The 25,577-nt window shown below is 47.3% G+C and overlaps 11 protein-coding genes and 2 non-coding genes across 13 annotated transcripts; 11 read left to right on the forward strand and 2 right to left on the reverse strand.

Annotated features, from left to right (window-relative positions):
* The first annotated feature begins 189 nt into the window (after nt 1-189).
* On the forward strand, nt 190-1,862 carry LOC122616603 (60S ribosomal protein L28). The gene is made up of 4 exons (XM_043792125.1): nt 190-237; nt 988-1,087; nt 1,262-1,504; nt 1,692-1,862. The coding sequence occupies exons 2-4, from the start codon at nt 995-997 to the stop codon at nt 1,788-1,790; spliced, it is 435 nt and encodes a 144-aa protein (XP_043648060.1). The 5' UTR covers nt 190-237; nt 988-994; the 3' UTR covers nt 1,791-1,862.
* LOC122618678 lies at nt 632-707 on the forward strand. The gene has a single exon (XR_006326048.1). It is a non-coding gene; the product is annotated as a small nucleolar RNA CD11 (small nucleolar RNA).
* Nucleotides 849-923, forward strand: LOC122618679. Its single transcript, XR_006326049.1, has one exon. It is a non-coding gene; the product is annotated as a small nucleolar RNA CD11 (small nucleolar RNA).
* Nucleotides 1,863-2,144: 282 nt separating the features above from the next.
* LOC122616849 (putative neutral sphingomyelinase) lies at nt 2,145-3,928 on the reverse strand. The gene is made up of 2 exons (XM_043792421.1): nt 3,750-3,928; nt 2,145-3,646 (listed from the first exon to the last, which is right to left on the reverse strand). The coding sequence occupies exons 1-2, from the start codon at nt 3,788-3,790 to the stop codon at nt 2,362-2,364; spliced, it is 1,326 nt and encodes a 441-aa protein (XP_043648356.1). The 5' UTR covers nt 3,791-3,928; the 3' UTR covers nt 2,145-2,361.
* A 246-nt stretch (nt 3,929-4,174) lies between these two features.
* Nucleotides 4,175-12,049, forward strand: LOC122618139 (protein KIAA0100). Its single transcript, XM_043794288.1, has 10 exons — nt 4,175-4,328; nt 4,403-4,529; nt 4,586-5,122; nt 5,178-5,453; nt 5,510-5,653; nt 5,759-7,812; nt 7,872-8,352; nt 8,415-9,453; nt 9,509-11,610; nt 11,673-12,049. Exons 1-10 carry the CDS (start codon nt 4,276-4,278, stop codon nt 11,742-11,744), a joined length of 6,885 nt encoding a protein of 2,294 aa, XP_043650223.1. The 5' UTR covers nt 4,175-4,275; the 3' UTR covers nt 11,745-12,049.
* On the reverse strand, nt 11,758-23,940 carry LOC122618140 (trafficking protein particle complex subunit 11). The gene is made up of 10 exons (XM_043794289.1): nt 23,077-23,940; nt 22,790-23,020; nt 22,294-22,731; nt 21,839-22,237; nt 21,347-21,781; nt 21,052-21,245; nt 13,305-13,810; nt 12,447-13,241; nt 12,192-12,386; nt 11,758-12,134 (listed from the first exon to the last, which is right to left on the reverse strand). The coding sequence occupies exons 1-10, from the start codon at nt 23,814-23,816 to the stop codon at nt 12,108-12,110; spliced, it is 3,960 nt and encodes a 1,319-aa protein (XP_043650224.1). The 5' UTR covers nt 23,817-23,940; the 3' UTR covers nt 11,758-12,107.
* On the forward strand, nt 14,041-14,987 carry LOC122618143 (trypsin alpha-3). Its single transcript, XM_043794292.1, has one exon. The coding sequence runs from the start codon at nt 14,148-14,150 to the stop codon at nt 14,985-14,987; it is 840 nt and encodes a 279-aa protein (XP_043650227.1). The 5' UTR covers nt 14,041-14,147.
* LOC122618141 (trypsin delta) lies at nt 15,131-16,129 on the forward strand. The gene has a single exon (XM_043794291.1). It carries the CDS (start codon nt 15,131-15,133, stop codon nt 16,127-16,129), a length of 999 nt encoding a protein of 332 aa, XP_043650226.1.
* LOC122618145 (trypsin alpha-3) lies at nt 16,914-17,691 on the forward strand. Its single transcript, XM_043794294.1, has one exon. The coding sequence runs from the start codon at nt 16,914-16,916 to the stop codon at nt 17,688-17,690; it is 777 nt and encodes a 258-aa protein (XP_043650229.1). The 3' UTR covers nt 17,691.
* Nucleotides 17,807-18,713, forward strand: LOC122618144 (trypsin alpha-3). The gene has a single exon (XM_043794293.1). It carries the CDS (start codon nt 17,825-17,827, stop codon nt 18,608-18,610), a length of 786 nt encoding a protein of 261 aa, XP_043650228.1. The 5' UTR covers nt 17,807-17,824; the 3' UTR covers nt 18,611-18,713.
* Nucleotides 18,826-19,641, forward strand: LOC122618146 (trypsin beta). Its single transcript, XM_043794295.1, has one exon. It carries the CDS (start codon nt 18,826-18,828, stop codon nt 19,597-19,599), a length of 774 nt encoding a protein of 257 aa, XP_043650230.1. The 3' UTR covers nt 19,600-19,641.
* Nucleotides 20,025-21,013, forward strand: LOC122618147 (seminase). The gene has a single exon (XM_043794296.1). It carries the CDS (start codon nt 20,197-20,199, stop codon nt 20,941-20,943), a length of 747 nt encoding a protein of 248 aa, XP_043650231.1. The 5' UTR covers nt 20,025-20,196; the 3' UTR covers nt 20,944-21,013.
* A 296-nt stretch (nt 23,941-24,236) lies between the features above and the next one.
* Nucleotides 24,237-25,463, forward strand: LOC122617199 (stress-associated endoplasmic reticulum protein 2). Its single transcript, XM_043792937.1, has 3 exons — nt 24,237-24,315; nt 24,435-24,551; nt 24,874-25,463. Exons 2-3 carry the CDS (start codon nt 24,468-24,470, stop codon nt 24,982-24,984), a joined length of 195 nt encoding a protein of 64 aa, XP_043648872.1. The 5' UTR covers nt 24,237-24,315; nt 24,435-24,467; the 3' UTR covers nt 24,985-25,463.
* Nucleotides 25,464-25,577: the final 114 nt, after the last annotated feature.

Here is a 25,577-nt window from a genome sequence, read left to right on the forward strand (position 1 = left end):
AAATAATTCAATGATAAAAATTAAGTTTCTGTCATGTTTTAAAGTGGTTTTAAAGAGGCAAATGAGATAAATTTTAAATAGTATCTTTTATATGGTAGAGCATGTAATTTTTTTCGATAGTTGCCCTGCCAACTCGCGCAACTCAGAATGCAACCCTGTGTTTTCGGCAATCGCAGCCAACTTCGCGCTATGTCGGGCTGCCATATTTCTTTCCTTCTTGTATTTCAACGAGAAAAGGTGGGCATTTTGCGTTTGTTCTCGATTTGGTTAAGTTCTAGCGTTCCCTCAGCGTCCTAAGCGCTCCGCAAGTGTTGAGGTACAATGGCTGCCCCACGTGTTTCCTTCAATTTGGCTGCCGGCCCGCTGAACTTCGGAGGTAAATTGAGTTTTACCCTCACGTGCAACGCAGCGGGCAATAGTGAATAAAAATATGAATTAATTTGTGGCGAACCCATGAAGGACTTAATCAAATATTAAATATTTCTGAGCGAACGTGGCGTTGATCAATACCCAATTTAATATCGTTTTTTTCTTTCTTTACATGCTGTTTTTCCTGCTGTTTTGCTGTTTTTTATTAACATGGATCTTTTCATTAAAGGTAAGAACACGTGTGGCTTAAAAATGCGTGATATATTCATTCTATGATGAATGATTGAGCAGAAGAGTTCTTGAAGACTATATTCATCACCCAAGACTGAATATAACTCGAGATCTCTCTCTTTTGTTCAGAAACAACATAAATCTAACAGCAATCATTTTTTTCGTTTTCTTCCATGTTCTCCTCTGGAATGGCTAATTTATTAATTTTTTATAAAGGTGAGCATACAAAATGTATTCATAATTTAATTTTTTTGTTTAATGAGGATTGATTTAGCAGAAGAGTTCTTGAAGACTATATTCATCACCCAAAACTGAAATACCCTCAAAAAATATTTAATATGGCTTTTTCTAGAGTATTTACTAATGAGTTCTTAACTTCTATTACAGACGTGAGATGGCAACCTCTTCGCACCTCAATTGGTTGATCATTCGCAACAACAACGCCTTCTTGTTGAAGAAGCGCGATGTTAAGAAGCCCTTCAGCACAGTAAGTAAATGTGACAATGAATAACGCACACCACGTTTAAATGATGTTTCCAACTTATAACTTTCACAATGATATTTGAAAACAACATGATAGTAATTTTAATCTGACAAAAGTTGGCTTCATCACTACTCTGATAGTCCAAGCACATTTTACTGACTGTTGTAACCCTTCCAGGAGCCAAACAACTTGGCTAGCGTGAGCTCGTACCGCTACAGCGGCATCGTGCACAAGAAGACCCTGGGAGTCGTGCCAGCCGCCGACAAGAAGGGCTTCACCGCCGTGCTGAAGAAGGGCAAGTATGCCCAGCGTCCCGCCAAGAACACCGTGCGTGTTGACTTCAAGGCCGGTCCCCGCCGTTCCCTGAAGAAGCTGAAGAACCTGCTCATCGGCTCCAAGTACCGCAAGGACCTGACACAGGTGAATATGTGGCTTAAAGCTTAGGGACAACTGTTTTGGGTCTTGTTATGATGATCTTTTTTTAATTTGCTACACAACCAAGATCGCAGAATGATCGTGTTGATAACCTTATCTGAGGCTCTCAACCTAAATATATTATCGTACTTCTATGTTGGATTTATTCTAATAAATTTACTTGTGTTTACAGGCTGCCCTCCGCCGCGCTTCTGCTGTCCTGCGCTCCCAGAAGCCCGCCCCCGTGAAGGGAAAGAAGGCCGAGCTTGCTAAGGGAAAGAAGCCCGAATAAACTGTACCAGATGGGATTATGCGGAGCTGTTTTCTACTCGAGAATAAAGAAAAAATGTTAAAAACACCCTAATATTAATGAAAATTTCTGTGTTCACTTGTCCGGTAAAGGGTCGCGACGAAGTACTGCATACTTTGGGGCGGTATATTTATGATTAGCTCTCCTAATGTCGCATTTGGATCATTCTTCTATAACCTCGAATGGGTTCACTGACCCACTATATTATCTGAACAATTTGGAATGTGAAAGATGAGTTGTCCGTGATTTAGTTACTTATTAAATGCCAAAGGGAATTATAATGAATTCTGTAAATATTTGTTGATAGAAGAGGTTAGGTACCATAACATAAATCAATTTTTGGGTTCCTAAATGATTCGCACTTTTATTAAAATATAATTTCTGGGATATGGAGGACGTTACACAGAAAGAGACCATGGAATTGCATTGAAGATTACATGACGTAAAAGATCAAGTAAGAGTTATATAAACTCTAGTCAAAAATACATCGCTGCTTAAACTACGCTATACATGGATTTTAAATGCGCATTGAGCTTGGCTACTACCCACAACTTCAGTAGAAGTACTCGTACTTCTGGGCTTGGTGCAGCATCACCTCCATCGACTTCTTGCCTTGCAGCACTCCATTTCGTTCCATATAGTTCCATATGGAACCCATAAACAGGCAGAACAGAATCACGCCAAACACGATGAACTTGAGCAGCAGAAAGATGGTGCGCATGCCCACGGGGGCGGTGAACTCCACCAGCAGGACCAGGAGGACAAACAGGAAGGTGGCGGCGCTGTAGTACAATATTCGATCAGTGTTTAACTGAAGCAGGGAAGCATCGCACAGGGCCAGAGCTTCGTGAAGGGCAGCAGTTCTGGCGGCCGGCATGGATTGGATGGAAGTGGAGCTTCCGTTGCATTGGATCTCCGGCTGCTGCTGTGACTGATCATCCTCCCCTGTCTGAGCATCGCCTGCTCCTAGTTCTCTCACCGCACAGCTTTCACCCTCCTCTACCTGGCAGTTCACCTCGATCGTGGCGACTGGCTCCTCACTTCTAGGTGCCAGCTTGAATAACTTCAGTTTGGCCATCACTGCCTCGTGGTCGGAGAAGCTAAACTTTTCGCCGGGCACTCGCTCAGGAAAAGGCAGTGTGTACTCCGCTATCTCAGCATTCACATGATCGCCACCACGCACAAATATGTGATCGATGCGGATGCCCTGGGGATTTCTCTCCCGTGCTTGCTTAGATGTGTACGAGTTGTGTTCACATTCGTTGGTGCGAAAAGAGTCCGAGGCGCAGCTGTCGAGCATCTTGGAGGTGTAGAGCAGCACCTTGTATGAGATGTCCTGTGGCTGGGCATTCAGGTCCCCAGCCAGGATCTGCAACGCAGAGTTCCCCCTGGTGGCCTCAATGAATTGAGCAGTGTCGAAGGCCTGGATGACGCGATGCGTCTTGTACTCGTCATTGGCATTGTCGTACTCCGCGTGCAGGTGGGCATTGTACAGATGCACCATCTGTCCGCCGACAAGTATGCGGCACAGGCCCACACCCTTGCCGCCGAACCAATCCGCATGCTGAATACGGTGGAAGTAGCCATTCACGGACCACGCGTGGAACAAAGTGCCCAGGATGGGGTACTTGGATAGCACCAGCAGACCGGCGCCCATCACGCCGCTATGAAAATAGTGGCTGTGGGGCAGGACCGCCTCCGTGCCCTTCTGCAATAGCTCGCTGTCCTGTTGCGCCCACACCTCCTGCAAGGAAACGATATCATATTTTCCGCTGGCCAGCTCCTTGCAGATGGCATCGATGCGGGGTGCGCGATCACTCGACACATACGGAATGCCCCTGAAAATGCATATATGTATGGAATTAGTCTCCACAGATCGGTGCCAAGGCAAGTGGTCCTCCATCAGCCGTAGAAGGAGATGCCTTATATGCCTGCTCTCACCATATATTCAGGGTCAGAATGTTCAGCTCCAGCAGCAACATAGCGACTTCTTCGGCCGGGTTTCACGTTCGCATGCTTACAATGGAATAACGGGCGCGGGAGCAGCGATAAGATAACTTTTTGATTTTGTTATTTTTAAAAGATATAAAGCCGCAGTGTGACCGTCTGGGGAAAGCCAAAATTTAATTAAGTCTTAACCCTCTAATAAGCTTTGTGGTTGCGACAAGTCATTATCGCACATGAACACGTATGAATTTCTTTTCATTTCACATTTCTACTTTATAATGCATTTCCTTTTCCAAATGTTGGTAATATTGTTTATCTTATTATAAGCATTTTCCTTATAAACTTGTCTAGCAAGGGTTAAACGTATTTAAAACTAATAGCTTATTGTGGGATTTTTAGATTTTATGCATTGGCCACTCTATTGCCGCAACTAGTAAATTGTTCAGTATTTAGTCAAAACATTTAAAAACATTAATAACACAACATAAATGTTGGGACACTATGGTATTTAGGCACCAACATGATGCTACAGCTGCTCTTATTCTGCCTGGCGCTCTTCATCATCGTTTATTGGTAAGTTTCAGACCAGCTCCATAATTGAACCATCATCGTTATAAACATAAAAAATTAATCACTTTCCATTTTAGGGTCTTGCCCACGGGCATTAGTTGGTATTTGGTCAAGAGGTTTCGAGTCAAAGTACGGATCGGCCGCATTTCGCTGCCCTATTTGTCCCTAAAGAATGTGCACATCAGCAAGAGTGGATTCTCGGTGGTATGGATAACCTTCGAACTCTGGTTTCCATGCGATAAACACTCCCATTTTTACAGCAAATCGAGGAGGTGTGCCTGCGCAGCAGTTTCTTCACCACCGAGGTGACCAAACTGCTTTCCATTTACATCCGCGACATTCGCATCAACAAAGACATTCACAGTCGACAGGATGACACCCAGGACACCTACGAACTCCGGCGGACACAGACGTCGGAGGGCAAACCCTCGGAGACGAAGGGTGTGCCAGACTTCCGGGAAACGAAGGTGCCGGCGAGCATTATCACCTTTGCCCAGTTCATGGCAGTGCACGTGAACAATATTTCAGTGGTGCTGATGAACAATGACTTTGATCCGGGATGGTTCATCCATGCCACGGCAAAGGAGCTTCATTTGGACGGGAGTATCGTGCAGAATGCTCGTGTGCTGTTGGTCAATGCAGCGCTGAGCGAAGCCCAAGCCAAGATGCTGAGGCACTGCAGCTCTCGCCGTCAATCGCTGGAGAATCTGAACAAGATTCGGCCTTGCCTGGGCGAGGTCAGCTTCGACATGACCCTGGATGCATCGCTCTTTGCCCAAGGCCCTCTGTCCATGGATGTAGGTGACATATTTGTGTCTGCAAGGCATATTTTTCATTGATATCCGTTTGCAGACCCTTAGTCTGGTAATCAACAATGCCAAATCCGTCATCCACGGCGGACTGTACGAGTTCCTTAGTGAGGCCAAGCGAAGGACATCGACCGGTCAGCAATCGCGACGCTCCACACAAGCCCTAGCGCCCTCGAAGAGGTCCTACGATAATGACAACTATGAGAAGCTGGCACCCATTATACCAAAGAACTTTAACTTTAGCATTAAGGCGGCCACATTTTCGGCCGTCAAAGAAAACTCACAAAACGATTTTAGTGCCAAACTGCAGTCGTTTCAAGTAGGTTAATACCAGCACTATGAGTTAATCGATAATACTTAATGGTTTCTACACAGATCTCGGGAAAGTTTAACTCGAAAGTCACCGATGAAAAGACGTTGTTACCGTCAATGCTTGCCAAATTGGGCTTTCATCATTTAGACATAGACACCAAATATGAAAAGCTTCTCTTTGTTGAACAATTTACCATAGACTCTGTGGTAAGTAAAGACATTGTGGTCCAATTAAATTATTAAATACCATAATACTATACCTTTCAGCTGGTCCAATTAAATTATTAAATACCATAATACTATACCTTTCAGCTGGAAAAAGACATATTCAATTTGTATGTAAAACTTAAGACATTCCAAATCATATATAATCACAGTGAGATCTATGACTTTGTCAACAACAATTTTCTGGCCCGCCAGCGATCGAGCCCGCTCTTGATACAAAAGCAGAAGTCCCTGCCGGATCACTTGGATCTGGACACGGCTGTGCAGAGTAGTCTCCACGCGAATCAGCGGCGGGAGGGAGGCGTTCTCGAGTGGATTATGCAAAGAATTGTTGTTAAGGGCTGCGCAGAACTGTTTAATGTGTCACTTCTTATGAAACTGGAAGATGAGCATATTGCCATGAGTGTGAGTCACACGAGATTCCTGTTGGAGCAGATCGAGGAAAAACGAAGTAATCTCTATGAAAACAAGTTCCTCAATTTGTTGTTGAACCAGCGACAATGGAGCATGGAACTCATGGTGGAAACCCTGTGGTCTAATCTAGGAAACTCCATCAACGACACCAACAACTTGAAGAAGACTCATTCGCCTGGCTCGCCGTTTTTCCTCGGAGTGAGCTTGGTTAAGCTCTGTTCCTATGCAAACACAACTAAATTGGACATATCAGTGCACACTTTCCGCACGGAATACAGCATGCAGCTGGCGGAATTTGTGGTCAAGTCTATGGAGTGCCTTCGGCAGTACCGGGGAATAAAACCAAAGAGTATGTCGGGACAATCTCAGACTAGAGCAAATGCAGGCCTTACATTGTCCGTGCCGCCATCTCTACCATCTACCTCACTGCGCGTGTCCGTAAAGATCAAGGATATTACGGCTTACTTTGTCAATCATCACAATGTTTATACGCTGCTCAGTTTCTCGGAGGTGAATTTATCGCGGTCCCAAAGCCTAACCACACTAAAGCTTGAAGAGTTTCAAATGGCCATAATGCGCTCAATGACGGCTTCATCGCTTTGCCTCACCGACTTCTCTGACGTTTTTGCCACTTGCAAAATGATACGACTGGAACATGAACAAGTTGAGGGGTCACTGGGCAAGTTGTCCATTTACATACCCGGCAACATGGAGGCCACGTGGAACTCTAATTTGCACATGCACCTGTTAACATTAGTGCGTGATATGCAAGACTTGAAGACAGAGCTGGCCATTCCGGCTTCGTCTGCTAAGAAAACCACTCCTAAAGGAGGACTCATAGTGGAGTTGTCTGCAGAACGTAGCACCATCTTTGAAATAAAGTTTTCTGATCGCCACTCAATTCAGATCTTTGTGGAAAGCCTATTTATCAGCCAAAAAGAACGGTGCATCATTTATGCGGAGAATGTGTTTGTCAAGATCGATAATCAGCACATATTTACTGTGAAAGAGCTGGATCTACAATCGGTTCCACGTCTCGAGGTACTCACCCAAGAAAGACAAAACTTTCCTGGTTTTCAGCTGGCCTCCAACAAAGTGTGGGTCACCACAATTGGGTCCTTTAAAGCCATTTTCCCGTATGACCACGACTTTTATAACGCAGTCAATGGAGAGTGCACATCCCACTTTAAATGGCTAAAAATGGTTCACAACTACAAGAAGAAACCCTTTACAGTGGACTCACCACTACCCTGTGATTTGGTTATTAAAATCAAGGAGTTCTTGCTGGAAATTAGCGACGATCCCTTTGAGGTAAAACTTCGTGATAACTATGTTCTACTAGTGGATGAGTACTTGGAGAGCTTAAAGCGCAAAGCGCTTTTTGACAAGAAGATAGGCGAACTCCGCTCAGAACGTCTTTTGCTGCCATCTGGAACCATCGAGAGTCTCTATGCGAACCTGGTGAAGAAGAACTCAGAGATCTACATTCAGCGATCAAAGAAGATACGAGAAAGTGGCCCAGTACGTACCCGACTGCTGGCCTGGATAATGACGGACGTGAATATAATGGCAATGGCGGACACCTCCATCCATGGCTACGATAATGTGACGCGTATTATGCGCGAGATTGATCACGAGAGTCCTTGGCCGGAGGAGGGTCTGGAGTTCTCCACACTTTGGTGCCGCGGTGTCAACATCAGCTGCACGGAATGGAAGTTTATGCTGAGGTGGGTGGATTATTATGGATATGGATTTAATATTTATAATCATTTGATTACATTTTCAGGGATTTCCCGCAGCCAATGTTCTGCGTAAAAAGCATGCGACTGTACGGCAACCTTTGTGGAGCCGAGCAGATGGGCTCCAAGCGAGCCAAGCGCGATGTGTTCATTGATGTGGGCGAACCCTTTGGTACTGATGTAATTCAGCGCAGCATGCCCTCGCTAAAATTCTACCATGATTTTGATTGCGAACTGGAGAGCTGTAGCTACGCTTTTGGAGCGTGCTGGGAACCCGTAATGGCCCAGTGCAATCTAAGTTTCGAGAAGATATCGGCTCCCTCAAAGGATCCCTCGCCCCCTTTGCCATTTTGGGATAAGCTGCGATTGCTTTTACACGGTCGGTTGACGCTGATAGCAAAGCAATTTACAATACTTCTGCACGCCTCCCTCGATCCGTATAACACGACAGAGGAAATGGAGTTGACCTGGAACAATTGCGGTATTGTGCTGACGAATGCCAAGATAATGTTTAAAGGGGAACTTAATGTAAGCCTATTGCTTACTATTTTAAAGATGTTTGTACCAATTAAAATTTGCTACTCTTTTAGGTCACTGTACGAACCGCGTCCCGCTACGATGATTGTCGCTTGCTCCATTTTCCCAACCTCAAGTTGACGATTAAGCTGAAATGGGTGTGCCTGGCTAATCCAAACGACCACCATGCTGTGATGCCCTGTGCCCCAGACAAGCTGCCAGAGTACTCCAGTAATCAAGTCCACGACTCCTTCCGCGCCTTCCGCTCACTTAATCTCAACATTTGGGTATCATTCGAGACTAAGCCCAAGGCGGGGGAAGATTTGGAAGTCGACATACCCAGCCTGGTGCTGTACGGCAGCACGTTGCGATGGTTTGAGAGTCTGCAACTCATTTTATCAGGTGTGACGAGGCCCACGCGACGGGGTCCGGTCTTTAACAATGTGAGACCGCGAAAGAAGCCCCTTAGTCGGCACTACAAAAAAGCGAACTTGCAGATGTGCTTGCATAAGTTTCAAGTGCTTTACTGGATGTCCCACGCTCTCCAAAAGGGATTCCAGTTGAACGGCCGCCGAGTGTCTTTCAGTTCTGAGCACTCGCTAACCCTGAATCCCATTGATGATGGGCTCATCCATCGGCCACGAGCGGATTGGTCAACGATCTACATGAACTGCGAGCTCAACGACGCAGAGATCTGGCTTAAGAGCATTCTCACCGAGAAGATGGACAGCAGCTCTGAGAACTTGGCCAGTGCAGCAGATGCCTTCAAAATCGTGAGATTCTACTTCCTAAGCGTGGCCAAGGTTTCCTATGGACGCGAGGCACTGATACCCACGACGGCTACAAGCACGGAAGAGGATGTTAAAGCGCAGTCAACAACGCCTACGCATAAGTTGGTAGTCTATGACCTCAAAGGTGCCTGGACAAAGAGCAATCGAGATGTGGCTTTTGCTCTTTTTGATTCGTTCATGAAGTCACAGAAACTGAAAAACAATTTGTCCACGGAGGCGGTAAAGAGCTATCGCAAGGAGGGTCCAAACTCTGCTGTTTTGAAACATAAGCGAAGTGACAGCACCATTACCTTGTCTAGCACCAACAGCGAGGTTTTGCCAAGTGAGTTGCGTTACGTTAACTTTTAGGTTTTCTGTACTAAACACATTTTTTCTAGTTTCCAACCCCAATGCATCGCTGAAAAAAGCACCCGCTCAGATTCATGCCACTGCCATGCTGCAACAGCTCATAGCAGAGGCGGACCACAAATTCAATGTGTATAGTGATGATCATAGCACCCAATCCAGGGAACTGCAGCTCCAGGGCTTGCAGGCATGTTCCGCCCAGGATATAATCCACGAGAACTGGTCCATCAGTCTGGTGAACTCCCAAGTACTGCTCAAGGGCTGTGAGACATCTGGCTATGTAATTATCAGTGCTGCCAAGGCTGAAATTTTGCAGAGGGAACACCGTCCTGTTTGGCGCGATCGCTCGCTGATCTCGAAAACCACATGGAAGGGTTTGTTGGAGTGCATGCAGTACTATGCAACAGTTAGCGCTGGCGATAATAATTCCCTGTTGGAGAAGGAGATCATGTGGCTGACGGTGGACAACATTCAGGACAAGGACGAGACTGTGATCAACAACCTGCCGGACATATCACATTTGGTGGGCAGTGGGCGCAGTGTTGGCGGTGTAGTGTCAGAGACTGTTGGAGCTTTTTTGAGCGACAATTCAGGAGGGGCCCAACCCGTCCAGTTGCAGCGCATTGTGTCCAAGTGTAAGTGCGAGTTCTTCTATGTGAGCTACGGCGATGCCATCGACCCAAATAGCATTACGGAGGTGCCGCCACCTCCTTCAGAGGAATTGCTATCGCCATGGGAAAAACAAGACGATCCCGTAGATGCCTTCACACTTATGCATCACGACCTGGATGTATGCACCAACTCTCTGCAGTACGCCATGATCCTGGATATTGTCAACAATCTACTGCTTTACGTCGAACCTCAGCGAAAGCAGGCGGCAGAAAAGCTCACAAGGATGCGCTTCCAGCTTCAGCTGCACTCGACGGAGGATCAAAAGCGACCCATCCAGCAGAAGCAGACGGTAATCCGGAGTCTACTGATGAAGATTCGTTCGCTGGAAAAGGATACACACATGATCAGCAAGGAACGGATTGAAGATGGTGACTCACTGGAGCTGCGTCAAGAGTACGACCATGTCCAGCAGATGATCCGGGAGAGCAAGGAGGAGCTGAATACGTTTAGCGAGGACTTGGACATGATGTTGTTATGCTATAAGGAAACTCAGTTGTCACAGCTCAGCAAGATATCGAACGTGCGCTCCGACGAGTCGGTGACGATGGTGCGGACCAATGAGATCTGCTTCAAGCGTGCCCAGTGGCGACTTACTGAAACAGATGGACAGATTGGTATAGCTGATTTGGTCCTTAGTGCTTTTCTATACACGAAGAAGTCCAAGAGTGACGATTCGGTGGAGCATCTGCTGGAGCTGGGCAACATACGCATGGAGAACCTTTTGCCACGAGAAATCTATCGCGATGTTTTGCTGGCCACTGAAATCCAGAAAGACATGCCCGTTGACACCCACAAGCGGGTGCTTCGTATTTTCTGCCGTGAAAAAGCTCCAGTGGGCGGGATATCCGTGAAGGAGCATTTCGAGATTAATGTGGCTCCCATTACAATTGCCATTACGAAAAAATTCTACAGCACCATGCTGAAGTTCTGTTTCCCGGACCGCGATGCCTCCGAAACGGAGGTTAGTGACGAGCTGGATGACAACGCCTCAACGAGTTCGGCGTCCACAACGAATTTACAGGGCAAGTCATCGACATCTTCGTCGACCAAACGCTCGGGCAAGGGAAAGAAAGGTGCCAAGGACTCTGAGTTCTATGTAAAGATCGAAAAAGATGACGTGGAGAAGATGAAGGAGCGCGCCGAGAAAAACAAGCTGTTTATCTACATCAAGATTCCCGAAGTGCCTGTGCGCGTCAGCTACAAGGGTAACAAGGAGAAGAATCTAGAGGACATCACAGACTACTCACTAGTCATACCCACGCTGGAGTATCACAATGTTACTTGGACCTGGCTGGATTTGCTTCTGGCCATGAAGTCAGTGAGCCGGCGGGTGATATTCTCGCAGGCCATCAAACAGAAGCTACATATCCACCAGCGCCAACCGATTCTGTCCGCAGGCGAACGAGCGACCCCGCAAGAAGCAGAGGATAAGGCTGTGATGTTGTTTGGAAATCGCTTATTGGTAAGTTTAATACATCTTGATGATAATGAAGCAGTATTCTTCAATGATTTGTGTATTTGCAGAATGAAAATCGTACCCAGAAAAGGGGTGTGTTCAAGTTTGCCTCGAGCGGAAAAAGATCCGGAAATGATTGAAATCTTTGTGCTCTTTCAACGATATTTGTATGCTTTATTTATTAATTACTGTACGTTCAAAGGATGTACGAAAATATGTGCAACTTGCGGTACTGACCAGGACTTAGCACTGCTTATCTAAAACGCCGTAATCAACTAACAATAATGTCGAGTGCGTCTTGGCCCGTTTAACAATACATTATACAATACAATCACACACACTCTCAAGTATTACGCTATGTAACTCTCTAAATATAGCTATTTATGTATGTATGTTTGTTGTTAGCAATAAAGAGGGAGTAGGCGTAGTTAATTTTTACACACCAGTGATATTTGTAAACTTTAAAACACTTAAACTAAAGCGGCATTATATCAGTATCATCCCTACTTGTTCTGTTGCTTCAGAGGTGGCTGGGGGATTGAAATAAATTAGAATCGGAATACATTTGAACATTTGTGACCACTTACCAGCACAAAGACTCGTTTGGGCAGTGCACGCTGCACCAATTCGTCGAGCAAGGCATTCTGGCTGTCTTTCTTCTGCGGATCGGCCTTGGTATTGTACTCCAGACTCAGCACTGGTAACTCTTGCCAGCCCACTTGCAGCGGATACAGGTTGTAGACCAGTTCCTTTTCCTCGTAGGCCATTATGGATATGTCCAGCTGGAAAGATAAACAGGTTAATTTGGAAAAGACAAATAAAGTTCCGTAAAAAAGACCAACCTGCTTGTGACCCGAGCATATAAAGTTATCCGTCTTGCTGATACTGAGGTTGGCTATCAGGTGAAGCACATGCGTCGTGGGATTCTTCAGCACCACCTTAAAGGCCATGGGCATTTTCACGAACATCTTCTCCTCGATGGTGCAGTAGATATTCAGCGGTGGCTCTGCAATGTCCAAGCCACGGATCACAAACTTGGACTCGTTCTCCTCCTTGCCATTGGCACGTCGCCAGCGAATGCAGAACACCCCAAAAATGGGCACAGTAGAAGGATTACCCTCCAACGTGTAGATACCCTTGATAAAGCCGCGGCAGTGTCCCGTGCCCTGGACAGCTTCCAAAGCCTTGTTGTATATGAGCCGAGTGGTTTTGATTCCCTCTTGGGTATTTATTGCTTCCTCAGCCACATTGATATCATCCGACTGCATCGAGTTGCTCATCACTCCAGCATTGGCCACCTGCAGTGCATTGGACACAGCCGAATTGCTGTTTATGATGGTCATGGTAGTGGGTATCTTGGTCACCAGACTCTTGCTCATGTAGGCACTCATTCCGGCTGGTGGTGTGGGAGCAAGGGGCTCCTCTGGGGCGGGTTTAAGTGCGGGCTTGATAAACTTACTAGCTACCGCCTTGCCCTCCAATTTGCCGCGGTGATCGAGATCTCGGGCAGTCGTCCAGTCCCGCAGAGTGGCATTCGTCCGGAGGACTATCACGCTTTCCAGTTGCTCACCGGCGCTGTACTTGTTGGTGTATTTCTTTTGCTTAAAGCTGTAGTTTGATTGCACTAGGTTGTGATCCTGCAAGGAAACGATATTCGACAAGGGGCTTAGTGTCTTCTAAATATTCTAATGTATGCTTACACATATAAAGAAGCTGTCTAGTATCTCCACATCGTCCACGGCCACCACTTCCGTGTTGGCTCTGAGCAAGAAGTTCTCGCCACGATACACCTGGTTCAAGGGCTTCCTATCCATCGTGTAGAAGCGTGCGGTGAACTTAAAGTCGCCATAGCATCGCACAGTGAGCGTATCTTCTCGTGACTTTCTCAACCGCGTCTCATCCAGATACTCGATCTGCACCGGCGAAATTGCAGCCACGCTCTGAACCACACTCTTCACCTCGTGATCGGGCGTAGATTCCGAGCTGTTCGGAGTGCTCACCCGGGCATTGGTGCCTCCTCCTCCTGGACCGCGATCCACATCCAAAGTGTAGCTTAACCTCTGTTGCAGCTTGATCTCCGCCTCAGTCAGACTGAAGATATAGAAGGTGGCCGTATTGCTCCCGTGGGCGGACAGCTCGCCCACGTCTATTTGGATCTGAGAGTGCAGCTTTTGGCGTCCCGGTGAGATATCCGTGGTGAGGAATACTTGAAGGTGCAATATAAATATGTTTATTTATTACTCATCAATAAATACATTTAATTATCATATTAAGAATAATTTTAAACATTCAACCGAACTATGTGATCTTATGGTCGGAACTCCCAACTCAATGGGAGTAAATGTGTTCCCACCATTCGTTATCCATGCTCCAAACCCTAAGCAAACACCATCGAGTGGGAACAGTTCTCTCTACTTCCTCGTAGTAGCCCCCATACCACACCAAGTTCATTGCCGTGTGTAAACATCGAAGAACAGGTGTTTTTGTAAGTGGTTTCTCGTTGAGAAAGGTCAGTATCGCTTCGCTCTATAAATGATTGTGGTATGCATTTCGTCGTTCTAGTCACCCGAAGTCCACATTACAGACGAGTCGATATCGAGATGCAAGGTATGCTGCTGCCGCTGATGTTTTGGATGATTTGGATTCCGGAGTCTGCGGCAGAGGAGCCGACACCGCTAAGCCGTAACCCACGTATTGTGGGTGGCCATCCGAGCGGGGTGTGGAACCAGCCGCACGTGGTTAACATCCGGCGACGTGGGAACTTTGAGTGCGGCGGTTCCCTGGTCACTCCACACTGCGTCTTGACCGCCGCCCACTGCCTTAAAGATGGCCAACCATCGGATTTCGTGGTTCGTGGCGGGGTGACCTATCTGAGTGATATGCGTAACTCTCGCTATGTGAAGAAAATACTGCTGCCATCGGCCTACAGTCGCACCACATTGGACAACGACGTGGCGCTCCTCCAGCTTCAGCAACCGTTTCAAGCCTCCATTGCCAAGCCCATCTCCTTGGCCGTGCGGTCTCCGCGATCCGGATCTTTTGTCCGGGTGTCCGGCTGGGGATTAACCGACTCAAGCTCCTCATCGCTGCCCAATCAACTGCACAGTGTCCATGTGCAAGTGATGCCGCAACGGGAGTGTCGAGATTTGTATCGTGGCTACCGGAACATCACAGCCAGCATGTTCTGTGCCTCCGTGCCGGGCTTAAAGGATGCATGTGCCGCGGATTCGGGCGGTCCAGTGGTCAATTCGCATGGTTTCCTTGTGGGCGTCGTGTCGTGGGGCAGGGCAAATCGGTGTGCCGCCAGGGATAGTCCCGGAGTGTACTCCGATGTGAGTTACCTGTCCGACTGGATAGCGGATAATATGCACAGCTACTGCTAGCTCCGCTTAGATTCTTCGCTGTATTAATCAGTATTAGATTAGTTAACCCTGATCGTTGACGTCACCTGGAGCTGGAATGCCATTGAAGTGGCAATGCCTGCCATTGTGACCCGTGCTTTGCTGTTTGCTCAGGTGATTTTTCGATGTTTTGCCGAATATCCGGCCATAAAAGCCGGGACAAGGTCATAACCACAACAGTTCACAACGAGATGCTTTGGCGCTGGCAGTATCTTATTCTGGGCATGCTGCTCTTGGCCGAGCTCACCCAACTGGGTGAAGCCGTGGCAACCAATAAGCAAAGGAGAAACAGGAGACTGAGAAATGCTAACGGAGCCAAGCAGTTGGCGGCCAGAAAAAACCGAGCCGGAAACAGAAGCAATCGCAACCAAGCTACTGCGAGGAAACTCAACAACAAGGGGGTCAACCAAAACAAAAAGGCCGCCACATCGTCCAAGATTCAGTCCAGGATTGTGGGTGGCTCCAGCACCACCATTTCCACCACGCCCTACATTGTCCAGTTGCGTCGCGGCTCGAATCTGTGTGGTGGTTCCATCGTCGGCAAACAATGGATTCTAACTGCCGCCCATTGTGTCAAGGGATACAGTGCCTCCGAATTCACGGTGCGTGCTGGAACCACTACTTTGGATGGCAGTGATGGCGTCACCCGCTCCGTCAGTTCCATTCACGTGGCGCCCAAGTTCACCACGAAGAAAATGAACATGGACGCCGCTTTGCTCAAGCTGAACCAAACCCTGACGGGCACAAATATCGCAACCATTTCAATGGGCAGCTATCGACCCAAGGCCGGTTCAAGGGTACGCATTGCAGGATGGGGTGTAACCAAGGAAGGTGGCACCACGGCATCCAAGACGCTGCAGACCGCACAGGTGAAGGTGGTCAAGCAGAAAAAGTGCCGGAACGACTACCGCGGTCAGGCTACCATCACCAAGTACATGCTCTGTGCACGCGCTGCTGGCAAGGATTCGTGCAGCGGAGATTCCGGTGGCCCAGTGACCAGGAACAACACGCTCCTGGGCATCGTGTCCTTTGGTTATGGTTGCGCCAGAGCCGGCTATCCAGGCGTTTACACAGCCGTGTCTGCGATCCGCCAGTGGGCTACAAATGTTATGGCCAACAATTGAGAATCGCAAGTTTAAGCGATACAAGTTTCGAACTAACCTAGATCTTAAGGTCGTTGAAAGCTATTTGCCACATAATAAATGTTTGTTAACTAAACATGATCTGTCATTACTTTTTGCAATATGGTAAAAATTGATAATATGACCGAAGAAGGCCCACATGATCAACATATATATCTTGACGCAGGAAACGTTAGCCTCGCCTTAATATATTTAAACAATAGAAAGATATGAAGACATTGGAAATAAACACTCTTATGTCAATAAGGGGCTTTGTAGAAAAGATAAGACATTTTTCGAGTAAACATTATTTGAAATATTCTGTTTATGAAACCCATAACAGATTCTTTAATAAACAATAGAGAACGCTGTAGACGATATTCGCCGACTATTAGATACCTGTTAATCAGCTTTTATAGTTCTGAGATCAAGGCGTTCATGCGGACATTGCCAAACCGACTCGCTAGTAATCTTGATTAAAAATATTTACACTTTATAGGGTCGGAAACACTTCCTTCCACCTGTTACATACTCTTCAACGAATCTGGTATACCCTTTTGCTCTACGAGTAACGGATATAAAAGCCAAAACTATCGGAAGAGAAAAAGCTTGAATACGAATCTCAAATATAAGCGTTTCCGTTTTACTTTGATTGCGAGTTAATTAAACTTCCCAGCAAAGATGTTTGATTGAACAATTGTGCAAATGTTTTGAGTCTTGTTCCGCCCGGATTTACATAATATATAATCAAGTTTCAGCTTCATTTCGGTACAGTTGGATAACCACCATGATTGCCCGGTGTCTGACTACGCTGTTCCTTGTTCAGATTTTGGGATTCCCTACAGCTTCGGACGCACATCCCGACAGCGTGGAGATACAGCCCCGCATCATTGGTGGGCATGTGTCCAGCATCAAGCAGGAGAAGTATCTCGTTCAGGTTACCACATCCGAGGAGCTGTGTGGCGGATCACTGGTTAAGCCCCGTTGGGTTATCACTGCGGCTCATTGCGTATACAACAAGAACAAGGATGACTTCAAGATCTATGGTGGTGCCTCCGATCAGGCTGGTCCATATGCCGTCATTCGCACTGTGGACTACATGGCGATTCGTCCGGATTTCAATCGCAAAACCCTCAATATGGATGTGGCTGCCTTGCGCTTGAGTTCTGATATGACCGGCGCTAATATAGAGACCATAGCTTTGGCATCACAATCCGTTCCAGCTCGCGTTTTGGTCAAAGTCTCGGGTTGGGGTTTCCTAGCTGCCGATGCGACAAAGACTGCCGAGCGGGTGCACAGTGTCATGGTGCCCATGTGGTCACGCTCCTCCTGCGTCTCTGCATTCAAAGGAATCCATCGTATTACCCGCTCCATGGTGTGCGCCGCCAAGCCGTACAAGAAGGATTCCTGCGACGGCGACTCGGGGGGACCTTTGGTGTATCGCGGCCAGCTGGCGGGGATTGTATCCTTTGGGTATGGCTGTGCCTCCGCTTTGCCTGGCGTTTACACCAGTGTGCCTGTGATCCGGGATTGGTTTCTGCGCGTCGTGGAACAGCATTCCTGAGTGTAATCTTAAGTCTTAGCTTTAAGGGTCAATAAATAGTTCAAGTTTATCTGAAGACAATTAACTGGGGAATGCGGGAAATATATATTTTGAATATATATAAACTTGCTCCCAGGCTTACACTTCCGTAGACCATGTTAAGACTCCTTATTGGACTAGCACTGCTCCATCAACTGGAGGGCAGCTCCGTCTTCACTCTTCGTCAGGGTAAAATCTTCGGAGGAAAATCAGCGTCGGTGACAGAGCATTCCTTCCTGGTGAATCTTCGACGCGGTGGCAAGTTCCGTTGCGGTGGCGTCATAATCTCGCCCAGCTGTGTTCTCACAGCGGCTCATTGCCTGGAGGGACGACATCAACAGCTCCGGGATTTAACATTACATGCCCAACAACAGTGCCTTGGCGATGAGACGCCGCCGGAGCATGTGCGTTCGGCCTGGTATGTCGGCATATCACCAAACTACTGCCGTCAACGCGGACTGGACTCCGATGTGGCGGTGATCCGATTGAGTCGTCCCTTTGACATCGCCGGCAATGCGAGTCTGGTGAAGATCGACTTCAATGACCTGCCACCGCATTCAAATCTCACGGTTCTCGGTTGGGGAGCGATCAACGAGCAGGGTCACAATTGGAACCAGTGTTTGCAGGTGGCCAATGTCAGGCTCATCCCGCACACGGAGTGCACCAAATCAATGGGATCAGGACAGCAGAAAGTAACGACCAACATGTTTTGTGCACTTGGTGAAAACGCGAGGGATGCCTGCCAAGGCGACTCCGGGGGCCCCATTATCCACGCTGGTCGCTCCGTGGGCATAGTATCCTGGGGCTACGGATGTGGCAGAGGTTATCCAGGCGTCTACACCCGCCTCAGCAGTCCAGCGATTACGTACTGGCTAAAAAGCTTCATAGAACGGCACTGCTAAAGATCTATAATTCATTTGGTTTAACCTTTAACCCAATAAATATTTAATAAGGCAGTTATTCCATGCAGTGGTGCTGCAATTGAGATCTCTTTCGGAATGCCAAATTATAGTCTCATTAGTCCCATTTCCGGAGCAGGTGCGAGCCAATAACAGCATCATTATCACTTTGAAAACTAGAGAGCACTATACATAGTAGCTGTCAGTCTGGACACGCCATGGTTGGCCTGTGGATGCTCTGGTGGCTCTGCCATTTGGCTCTCGTATTTCCCAGCTCCTCCAGCAAAACGCGCATTGTGGGCGGCAAGGAGACAACAATTTCGGAGGTTCCGTACCTGGTTTACCTGCGTCAAAATGGTCACTTCATCTGCGGTGGATCCCTTATCTCCACCAGAGTAGTTCTAAGTGCAGCGCATTGTGTTTATGGCTCCCAGCCGGATGACTTCACGATCCACGCCGGCGCCAGTCGTTTGGACGAAGAGGCTCCAGTGGTTCGCAATGTAGTTATGTTTCACACTTCGCCCAGCTACTCTGCCACCAACTTCGACATGGACGTTGCTTTGTTGGCGCTGCAGGAGGCCGTTTTCCTTATGCCCGGTAAAGTCGCCACCATTAGTCCTTGTCGCAATCCGCCGGAGGGTAATTCGTATGCCAGGATCAGTGGTTGGGGAGTGACCCGCGAGAACAACCGGGATCCGGCCGAACAGGTCCGCACTGCCATGGTGCGCGTGCTTCCAGGAGCGGAATGTAAGCTCTCATATCCCGGATATGGCCAATTAAGCGATTCTATGCTATGTGCCGCTGTGCGCGGTATCCGCGATTCCTGCTCCGGTGATTCCGGAGGTCCTTTGGTCTACCGCGGTCAGGTTTGTGGCATTGTCTCGTGGGGATTCGGCTGCGCCCGACCTTCTTTTCCAGGTGTGTACACCAATGTGGCTAGCGGAAGGGTTCATGACTTTATAGAACAAACTCTACACAGGATTGGAAACTAAACTTGTTATGGAATGTGCTTGTTGATTTGAAACTTGTATTAATCATCTAATGAACATGGCCATTACATTTTGATCCAACTGTATTGAATCTTATTATTTTAAAAACTATTAGACCTTGACAAATCGTTTCCTTATTAATTTGGGTTTCATGATCGGAAATGGGCTAAAAGCAATACAATTGAAATGAAACTAGAATGGCACGAGGATCTTTTAAAAATACGGTTTAATCGACAATTATTTAATCAACTAATTTGTGGGATTGAATGAACGGCAGAAGGTCGGTAAAAGCGCCTAGATCACATTCATATGAAGCCCCATTGCACAGCACTTTTTGTTGGGCTTCAATTTCTCATAGCAAGTACGCCGATGGAATCCGGCGATAAGCCACACAAAATGGTTTATTAAAATAATTATTATTTGCGCAATAAAATAATATGTGTGCTGTGTAATGATTGTTTCCTAAGAGGCATATAAATCGGAGCACAGAGTCGCGCGATTCGACTCGGAACAGCGACTCGCAGCTGGCCAGTGACTCCGAAACTCGGTTGGTAGTTACAGCTACCGGATACGGCATATATCGTGGGATGGAGTGAGCTGATGGCGACGCTATGGCTCGTGCTCTACCTGATCCCACTTTGCTGGGCGGCCAGCAACGAGGCCAACAGTCGGATTGTGGGCGGTGTACCGGTGGATATTGCCAGTGTGCCCTACTTAGTGAACCTGCGCATCGGTGGCCGCTTTATATGCGGCGGTTCATTGGTTACCCCCCAGCATGTTGTCACCGCTGCCCACTGCGTCAAGGGAGTTGGCGCTTCTCGTATGCTAGTCGTCGCCGGGGTAACGAGTCTTACGGAGACGGGTGTAAGAAGTGGAGTGGACAAGGTTTATACCCCAAAGGCCTACAACATCCGCACCCTTGCAATGGATGTGGCTGTTTTGAAACTAAAAGCTCCCATCAGCGGTCCCAAAGTGAGCACCATTGAGCTGTGCAATTCCAGCTTTAAGGCAGGTGATCTCATCAAGGTCTCCGGCTGGGGACAAATCACGGAGCGTAACAAGGCAGCTTCAATGCAGGTGCGCAGCGTGGATGTGGCGCTAATTCCACGTAAGACCTGCATGAGTCAGTATAAGCTGCGCGGAACCATCACAAACACCATGTTTTGCGCCTCGGTGCCGGGCGTCAAGGATGCCTGTGAAGGCGACTCCGGAGGACCTGCCGTCTATCAGGGTCAACTATGCGGAATTGTCTCGTGGGGCGTGGGATGCGCACGAAAAAGTTCACCGGGAGTCTACACGAATGTTAAGACTGTTAGGAGCTTTATCGACAAGGCTTTGGGGATGTGAAACCAATTAGTACAATTAACTTAATTCTAATGACTAGATTTCTCAATCAAATTATAATGTAGCATGTTCCGCTAATATAAGTTCCATTACATTTTATCTCTTACTCACCACTATTTCGGAGACCCACGGGAATACTAATGTGCACGCCCACATTCTGCAGATAGACATTGTATGGATTGCTGACAGTGGTCACAACAGGATAGTACTCGTTGACCAGCATTTTTGTAGCCACCACTTCCTTTTCCTCATTCAAACCGTTATCATGTCCATGGCCAAGGTTGGTTTGCGTGTTCAAATGAAAGCTGGAATAGAAGACCGTGATTAGTAGAGCATTAAATGCGCTGGTTGCATGCAATTGTCCGGAAATAAATCTCTGTTTCCGTTACCAATCGCTTTGACCTACGTGGGCGCAATGTAGCAAATGGGATTGATCGTCACGTTGTCATCGAGATCGCGGCTGCGCGTGTGATGTCGGAACAGCTGCCGTGAGTAGTTGGAGCTGCACGTGAGTAGGGCGGCTACCTGGTCAGTGCCCATGTGGGCCTCCAGCCGGACGATGCGCAGTTGAGTGTTCTCGTGAAACTGCTGCGCTTCGGTGCTGCAGAAAAGCTGGTAATAGGAGCCGGGCTCCAATCTCATATTCTTTTCAAAGTTTTTGGGCTCCGGTGGCTGATTCTCCAGTTTCTCCTCATCCGGCTGCTTTTGGCCACGTAGCTGCGTGAGGCTGGGAAAGCAGAAATACTTGAGTGCCTCCAGTTTGTAGCTATTCTGGGGATTCCCCGCATCGGCTAGAATGACATGGAAGCCGCGTATCCTCAAAGGAACATCCGTGAGCACACTAAGCAGAAGGACAAATAAGTAGCTGCATATAAGTAGTAAAGACATCTAAACTTACCGCACTATCAGTTGCAACTGCAGCAAGTCGTCGTTGTTCAACTGAACCCGCTCGAATGTGGCACACATTTCCACTACATCGTTGACCTTATCTAAATCAATTTGAATGGGCGATTTCACGCTGGCCAGCGCACTAGTCCACAACGCCTGCGCTTCGGGCGTCAACTGAGTTTTCGGCATGGGTGGCACGCCTTGAAACACCTGCCAAAGGTTCTCCAGTATCAGAATTCGCTCCGACTGCTCGCCTTTATGGCGCAAAGACAATGCTTCAACGCTGCACGCAATATAGTCGGCTACAGAACCCGAGAGCAACGAACAACGGAGTGTTTTAAGCAAAACATCAGTGAATATCGTGGACCATTTCTCTTGACGATAATCGGGCAGCATTAAGGAATACAAACTTGGGAAAGAAATTCAATTATTTTTTTTGCAACGGTACACATAAAACTATCTTACGTCAGTGCCTTGGCATGATCCCCGCTCTTCAGGTACTCCTCGGCCATGTCGATAGCTAGTTTCTTTCGAAACCTGAGGCACTTGTAAATTTTGAACTGGGCCATGGCCTGGCTGAGCAGAGCTATGATTCCGGCTGAATGGTTATAGCTGCGCTCCTGATCACATAACTGCATATTGGCTTGTTGCTCGGCCACCAGATCGCCCGTCTTTACCGCTCGGATTCCGAAAAACTCTGTGTACAGGGACAAAGGATTCTGAATCGTTGTGGGTGTAGCTTCGGCAGAGGATTGAATCGCAGCATAGGCCTCCAGCGCTGCATCCCGTCGCTTCATCACATATTCAGCTGCTTTGTGGTAATAGATTCCAGGGTGTTGCGTCTGTAGGGCGGGCAGTCCGTTCTTAATGGCCTCGCAAAACAGCTCAGCAAATACGGAATGTCTGCAATGAAATGTTAGTTAATTAGGATACCTTAGGGGTTGCTACAGTTCGGCATTACTGAGTGCTTAACCAGGCGTGATGCTCGAAGGCCAGATCCTTGAAACCCACTCGAGACTTGTACTTCTCCACATGGATAATAAACTGGTTAATGGCATCCCTGGGAGTCTTTAGCTTAAACATGAGCCGACAGATCTTATAGTTCAAAAATCCTGCCAGAGTCTTAATCTCCAGGCAATTGCCGTCATTGATGCGTATTTCGTCCAGATTGGCATAGGCTTGAAAATAGTGCCTGCGAGGGAATACAGATTACTTTAATGCACAAGGAAAATTCATAAAAGGACATACTTTTGTCCTGTGCTAAAGTCTTGACGCATCTCCGCTACGAATCCCAATTTAAACTGGTGGCGGATCTTCAACGATGTGTGCGCCGCCGTTAGCTGATCCCGATGGTTGCGTATCCGTTTGGACATGAGGGCGTAATAGGACTGAGCCATATCCAAGAAGGCGGACTCCAGTCGCAGGGCGTAGCCTGTGAGATGCTCTGTATGGGGGAGAATGAACAGCATCTTGCTGGTTATTCCACAAGCGTTTGTCAGACTGGCGGCTCGCTCTGCAGCCAGCAGATCTTCGCCAGGTGGAAGCGGCGCTGCCCTTTGCAGCAGCACCAGGCACAGCCGGGTATTTCTCTCTTGCAGGGCGTTTTTTAAGGCCTGCACAATTGCTGCACACTGCACCTGCTTCTCTGTCCACTGTAGATCATTCCACTCCATATCCTGGAACAGCACCACCACCGAGGGCAGGACGTGCAGGTGCTTCAGCATCCAGTTCCGCTTGAGTATGCCCTTCGGGTGGTACCACTCGTAGTTGGCCCGCTTGGGCTTGGCCACCGGAAACTCATAGTTGGGTGGTAGCAGCTTGTACTGCACGGCAGCCCGGTCGGCGGCCTTGCGCTGCAGACTGCCGCTGAACGCCTCCCAAACGGCCTTGTGCACCGACACCCGGGCCGTGTCCAGCCCACAGAAGCCAACCAGCGGCTGCGGAGTCACGAGCAGCTCCGACGGCAGGGCGGTGGTGTCCATCGTCATGGTTCCGGCCGCTCCTGCTCAGAATTGGATGAGATCGATCTCTTCGTCGCCAACTGCCACTCCTCTCCTGCGCTGCAATTGATGATCTTCTCCAGCTACGTCGTCTAGGTGTGACCGTGCTCGCTTGAGGGCTATGTGACTCAGTACGACCGTGCGATGCTCCTACAATAACGGTTATAAAAAGCTAGATAACTAGCTAAATGTAAAAATACATACATGTAATGTATAAACCATTTATTTTTAGGGGTTTTTATTCATCATATCTTTGTGCTTTATTAACTTATATAAATTAATTCCTTATCATTATTATCATTTATCATTAAATGAGTAAAGGTCTATATTATAAAAATGTTCAATAAACTCCATTTATGTTAATGTAGATTGAATGGTACTCTGCATTCCTGGCAGCCATCGTTTGCAGCCCTGCCCAATGCAGCCCTGGCAGTATACGTGTCGTGTCGTCGCTTTCTCATTCGTTTTGTTATTTTTGGGCTGAAAGGTACGGTGTTTTCTCGGGCAACTGCAAAGCCGCTGCTTGTTCGGTTTCATTTTTAAGTGATCAATTGCACGCAAACTGCAGCTCAGCCAATTAACAATCAATTAATTTGCGAATTTCAGTGCAATTGTGCTTCACAACAACAACACAAGAAAATGGCTCCACCACAGAGAATGCGCGTCGCCAACGAGAAGGCCAGCAAATATGTGACAATGCGTGGCAATGTACCCAAATCTTCTGTAAGTTTCACTTAAAACTATTATTTTAAACCACTCTGATTAGGGGAAAGTGGAGATAACAGCAAAATTGCGATTAGAATTGCTCGATAATCAATGGTGAAAAGTGCCACGCCGTCATTGATTTTATTATTGGTCATATGTGTGCATGTTTGTATGTGTGCGGAGGCTGGCGTGTGTATGAGAGTGTTATCGGCACTTCTGGAAATTCTGATTAGATGTTGCCATCCCATCGACGATTTCCACTAATCTCTTAATGCAATATACATTATACCCACCAAATATACAAGAAGTCACAGCTAATCTGAACTATTCTACTTCGCAGAAAACGAAAGAGGGCCAATATCCCGTGGGTCCATGGCTCCTGGCGCTGTTCATCTTTGTGGTCTGCGGCTCTGCCATTTTCCAGATCATTCAGTCGATACGCGCCGCGTAAGGAAAAGCTTCATCTCGCATAAGATACACAGAGAGCAGCCGCATCTGGAGGAAGATAATAGACCTTTCCGGAACCTCCACTTGCTACTACTAACACCTTCCCTAGCTGAATAGTCCCCGGCAACTTGTGCAACCAGAGGATGACCCCAAACCACTTGGCTTTATTTTCGTGTCTGCAATATCTACTCCTATAAAAACACACACAAATTTTAAGTCCATTTAAAGCATTTTGCATTAATTAATTTAACTGTAAGCTCTGCAATGTGCATTCCTGCAATTCTCTCCTAAGCACTCACACAACAAAATCAACTGAATAATGATCCCCGATCATTTATAGGCGATAAATGCATTTTTAAGATGCTTCTCGGCGCAGTTTTAAATAGTGCAAAGTGTTAAAGCGTTGTTTTCTAATGCAAAGACGAGTAGAGAAGAAACTATGAGTACATAACAATGATGAATATATGATAATTTTTTACCTAATCAAATTTTGTTTTAATACATGGGGTTTTCTTTAAGTCTGGGCCTATGGGAACTTTGGATTCACTTCAGATAATCAGTAATATTTAAAAACGAAAAAAAAGTTAATGGAATGTC

This window comes from Drosophila teissieri, chromosome 3L (assembly GCF_016746235.2).
Source record: "Drosophila teissieri strain GT53w chromosome 3L, Prin_Dtei_1.1, whole genome shotgun sequence".
Classification (NCBI taxonomy): Eukaryota; Metazoa; Arthropoda; class Insecta; order Diptera; family Drosophilidae; genus Drosophila; species Drosophila teissieri.

Bases quoted from the DNA above. Each gene is read 5' to 3' on its own strand.
- LOC122616603 (XM_043792125.1), top strand. From the start codon at position 995: ATGGCAACCTCTTCGCACCTCAATTGGTTGATCATTCGCAACAACAAC. The intron at 1,088-1,261 runs GTAAGTAAATGT...TAACCCTTCCAG, and splicing joins TTAAGAAGCCCTTCAGCACA to GAGCCAAACAACTTGGCTAG. The intron at 1,505-1,691 runs GTGAATATGTGG...TTGTGTTTACAG, and splicing joins ACCGCAAGGACCTGACACAG to GCTGCCCTCCGCCGCGCTTC.
- LOC122616849 (XM_043792421.1), bottom strand. From the start codon at position 3,790: ATGTTGCTGCTGGAGCTGAACATTCTGACCCTGAATATATG. The intron at 3,647-3,749 runs GTGAGAGCAGGC...ATGCATTTTCAG, and splicing joins ATTCTGACCCTGAATATATG to GGGCATTCCGTATGTGTCGA.
- LOC122618139 (XM_043794288.1), top strand. From the start codon at position 4,276: ATGATGCTACAGCTGCTCTTATTCTGCCTGGCGCTCTTCATCATCGTT. The intron at 7,813-7,871 runs GTGGGTGGATTA...TTACATTTTCAG, and splicing joins GAATGGAAGTTTATGCTGAG to GGATTTCCCGCAGCCAATGT. The intron at 11,611-11,672 runs GTAAGTTTAATA...GTGTATTTGCAG, and splicing joins TGTTTGGAAATCGCTTATTG to AATGAAAATCGTACCCAGAA.
- LOC122618143 (XM_043794292.1), top strand. From the start codon at position 14,148: ATGCATTTCGTCGTTCTAGTCACCCGAAGTCCACATTACAGACGAGTC.
- LOC122618141 (XM_043794291.1), top strand. From the start codon at position 15,131: ATGTTTTGCCGAATATCCGGCCATAAAAGCCGGGACAAGGTCATAACC.
- LOC122618145 (XM_043794294.1), top strand. From the start codon at position 16,914: ATGATTGCCCGGTGTCTGACTACGCTGTTCCTTGTTCAGATTTTGGGA.
- LOC122618144 (XM_043794293.1), top strand. From the start codon at position 17,825: ATGTTAAGACTCCTTATTGGACTAGCACTGCTCCATCAACTGGAGGGC.
- LOC122618146 (XM_043794295.1), top strand. From the start codon at position 18,826: ATGGTTGGCCTGTGGATGCTCTGGTGGCTCTGCCATTTGGCTCTCGTA.
- LOC122618147 (XM_043794296.1), top strand. From the start codon at position 20,197: ATGGCGACGCTATGGCTCGTGCTCTACCTGATCCCACTTTGCTGGGCG.
- LOC122618140 (XM_043794289.1), bottom strand. From the start codon at position 23,816: ATGACGATGGACACCACCGCCCTGCCGTCGGAGCTGCTCGTGACTCCG. The intron at 22,238-22,293 runs GTAAGATAGTTT...TTCTTTCCCAAG, and splicing joins GATCATGCCAAGGCACTGAC to TTTGTATTCCTTAATGCTGC. The intron at 13,811-21,051 runs GTGAGTAAGAGA...TGCACCTTCAAG, and splicing joins CGTGGGTCTCCGAAATAGTG to TATTCCTCACCACGGATATC.
- LOC122617199 (XM_043792937.1), top strand. From the start codon at position 24,468: ATGGCTCCACCACAGAGAATGCGCGTCGCCAACGAGAAGGCCAGCAAA. The intron at 24,552-24,873 runs GTAAGTTTCACT...TCTACTTCGCAG, and splicing joins GCAATGTACCCAAATCTTCT to AAAACGAAAGAGGGCCAATA.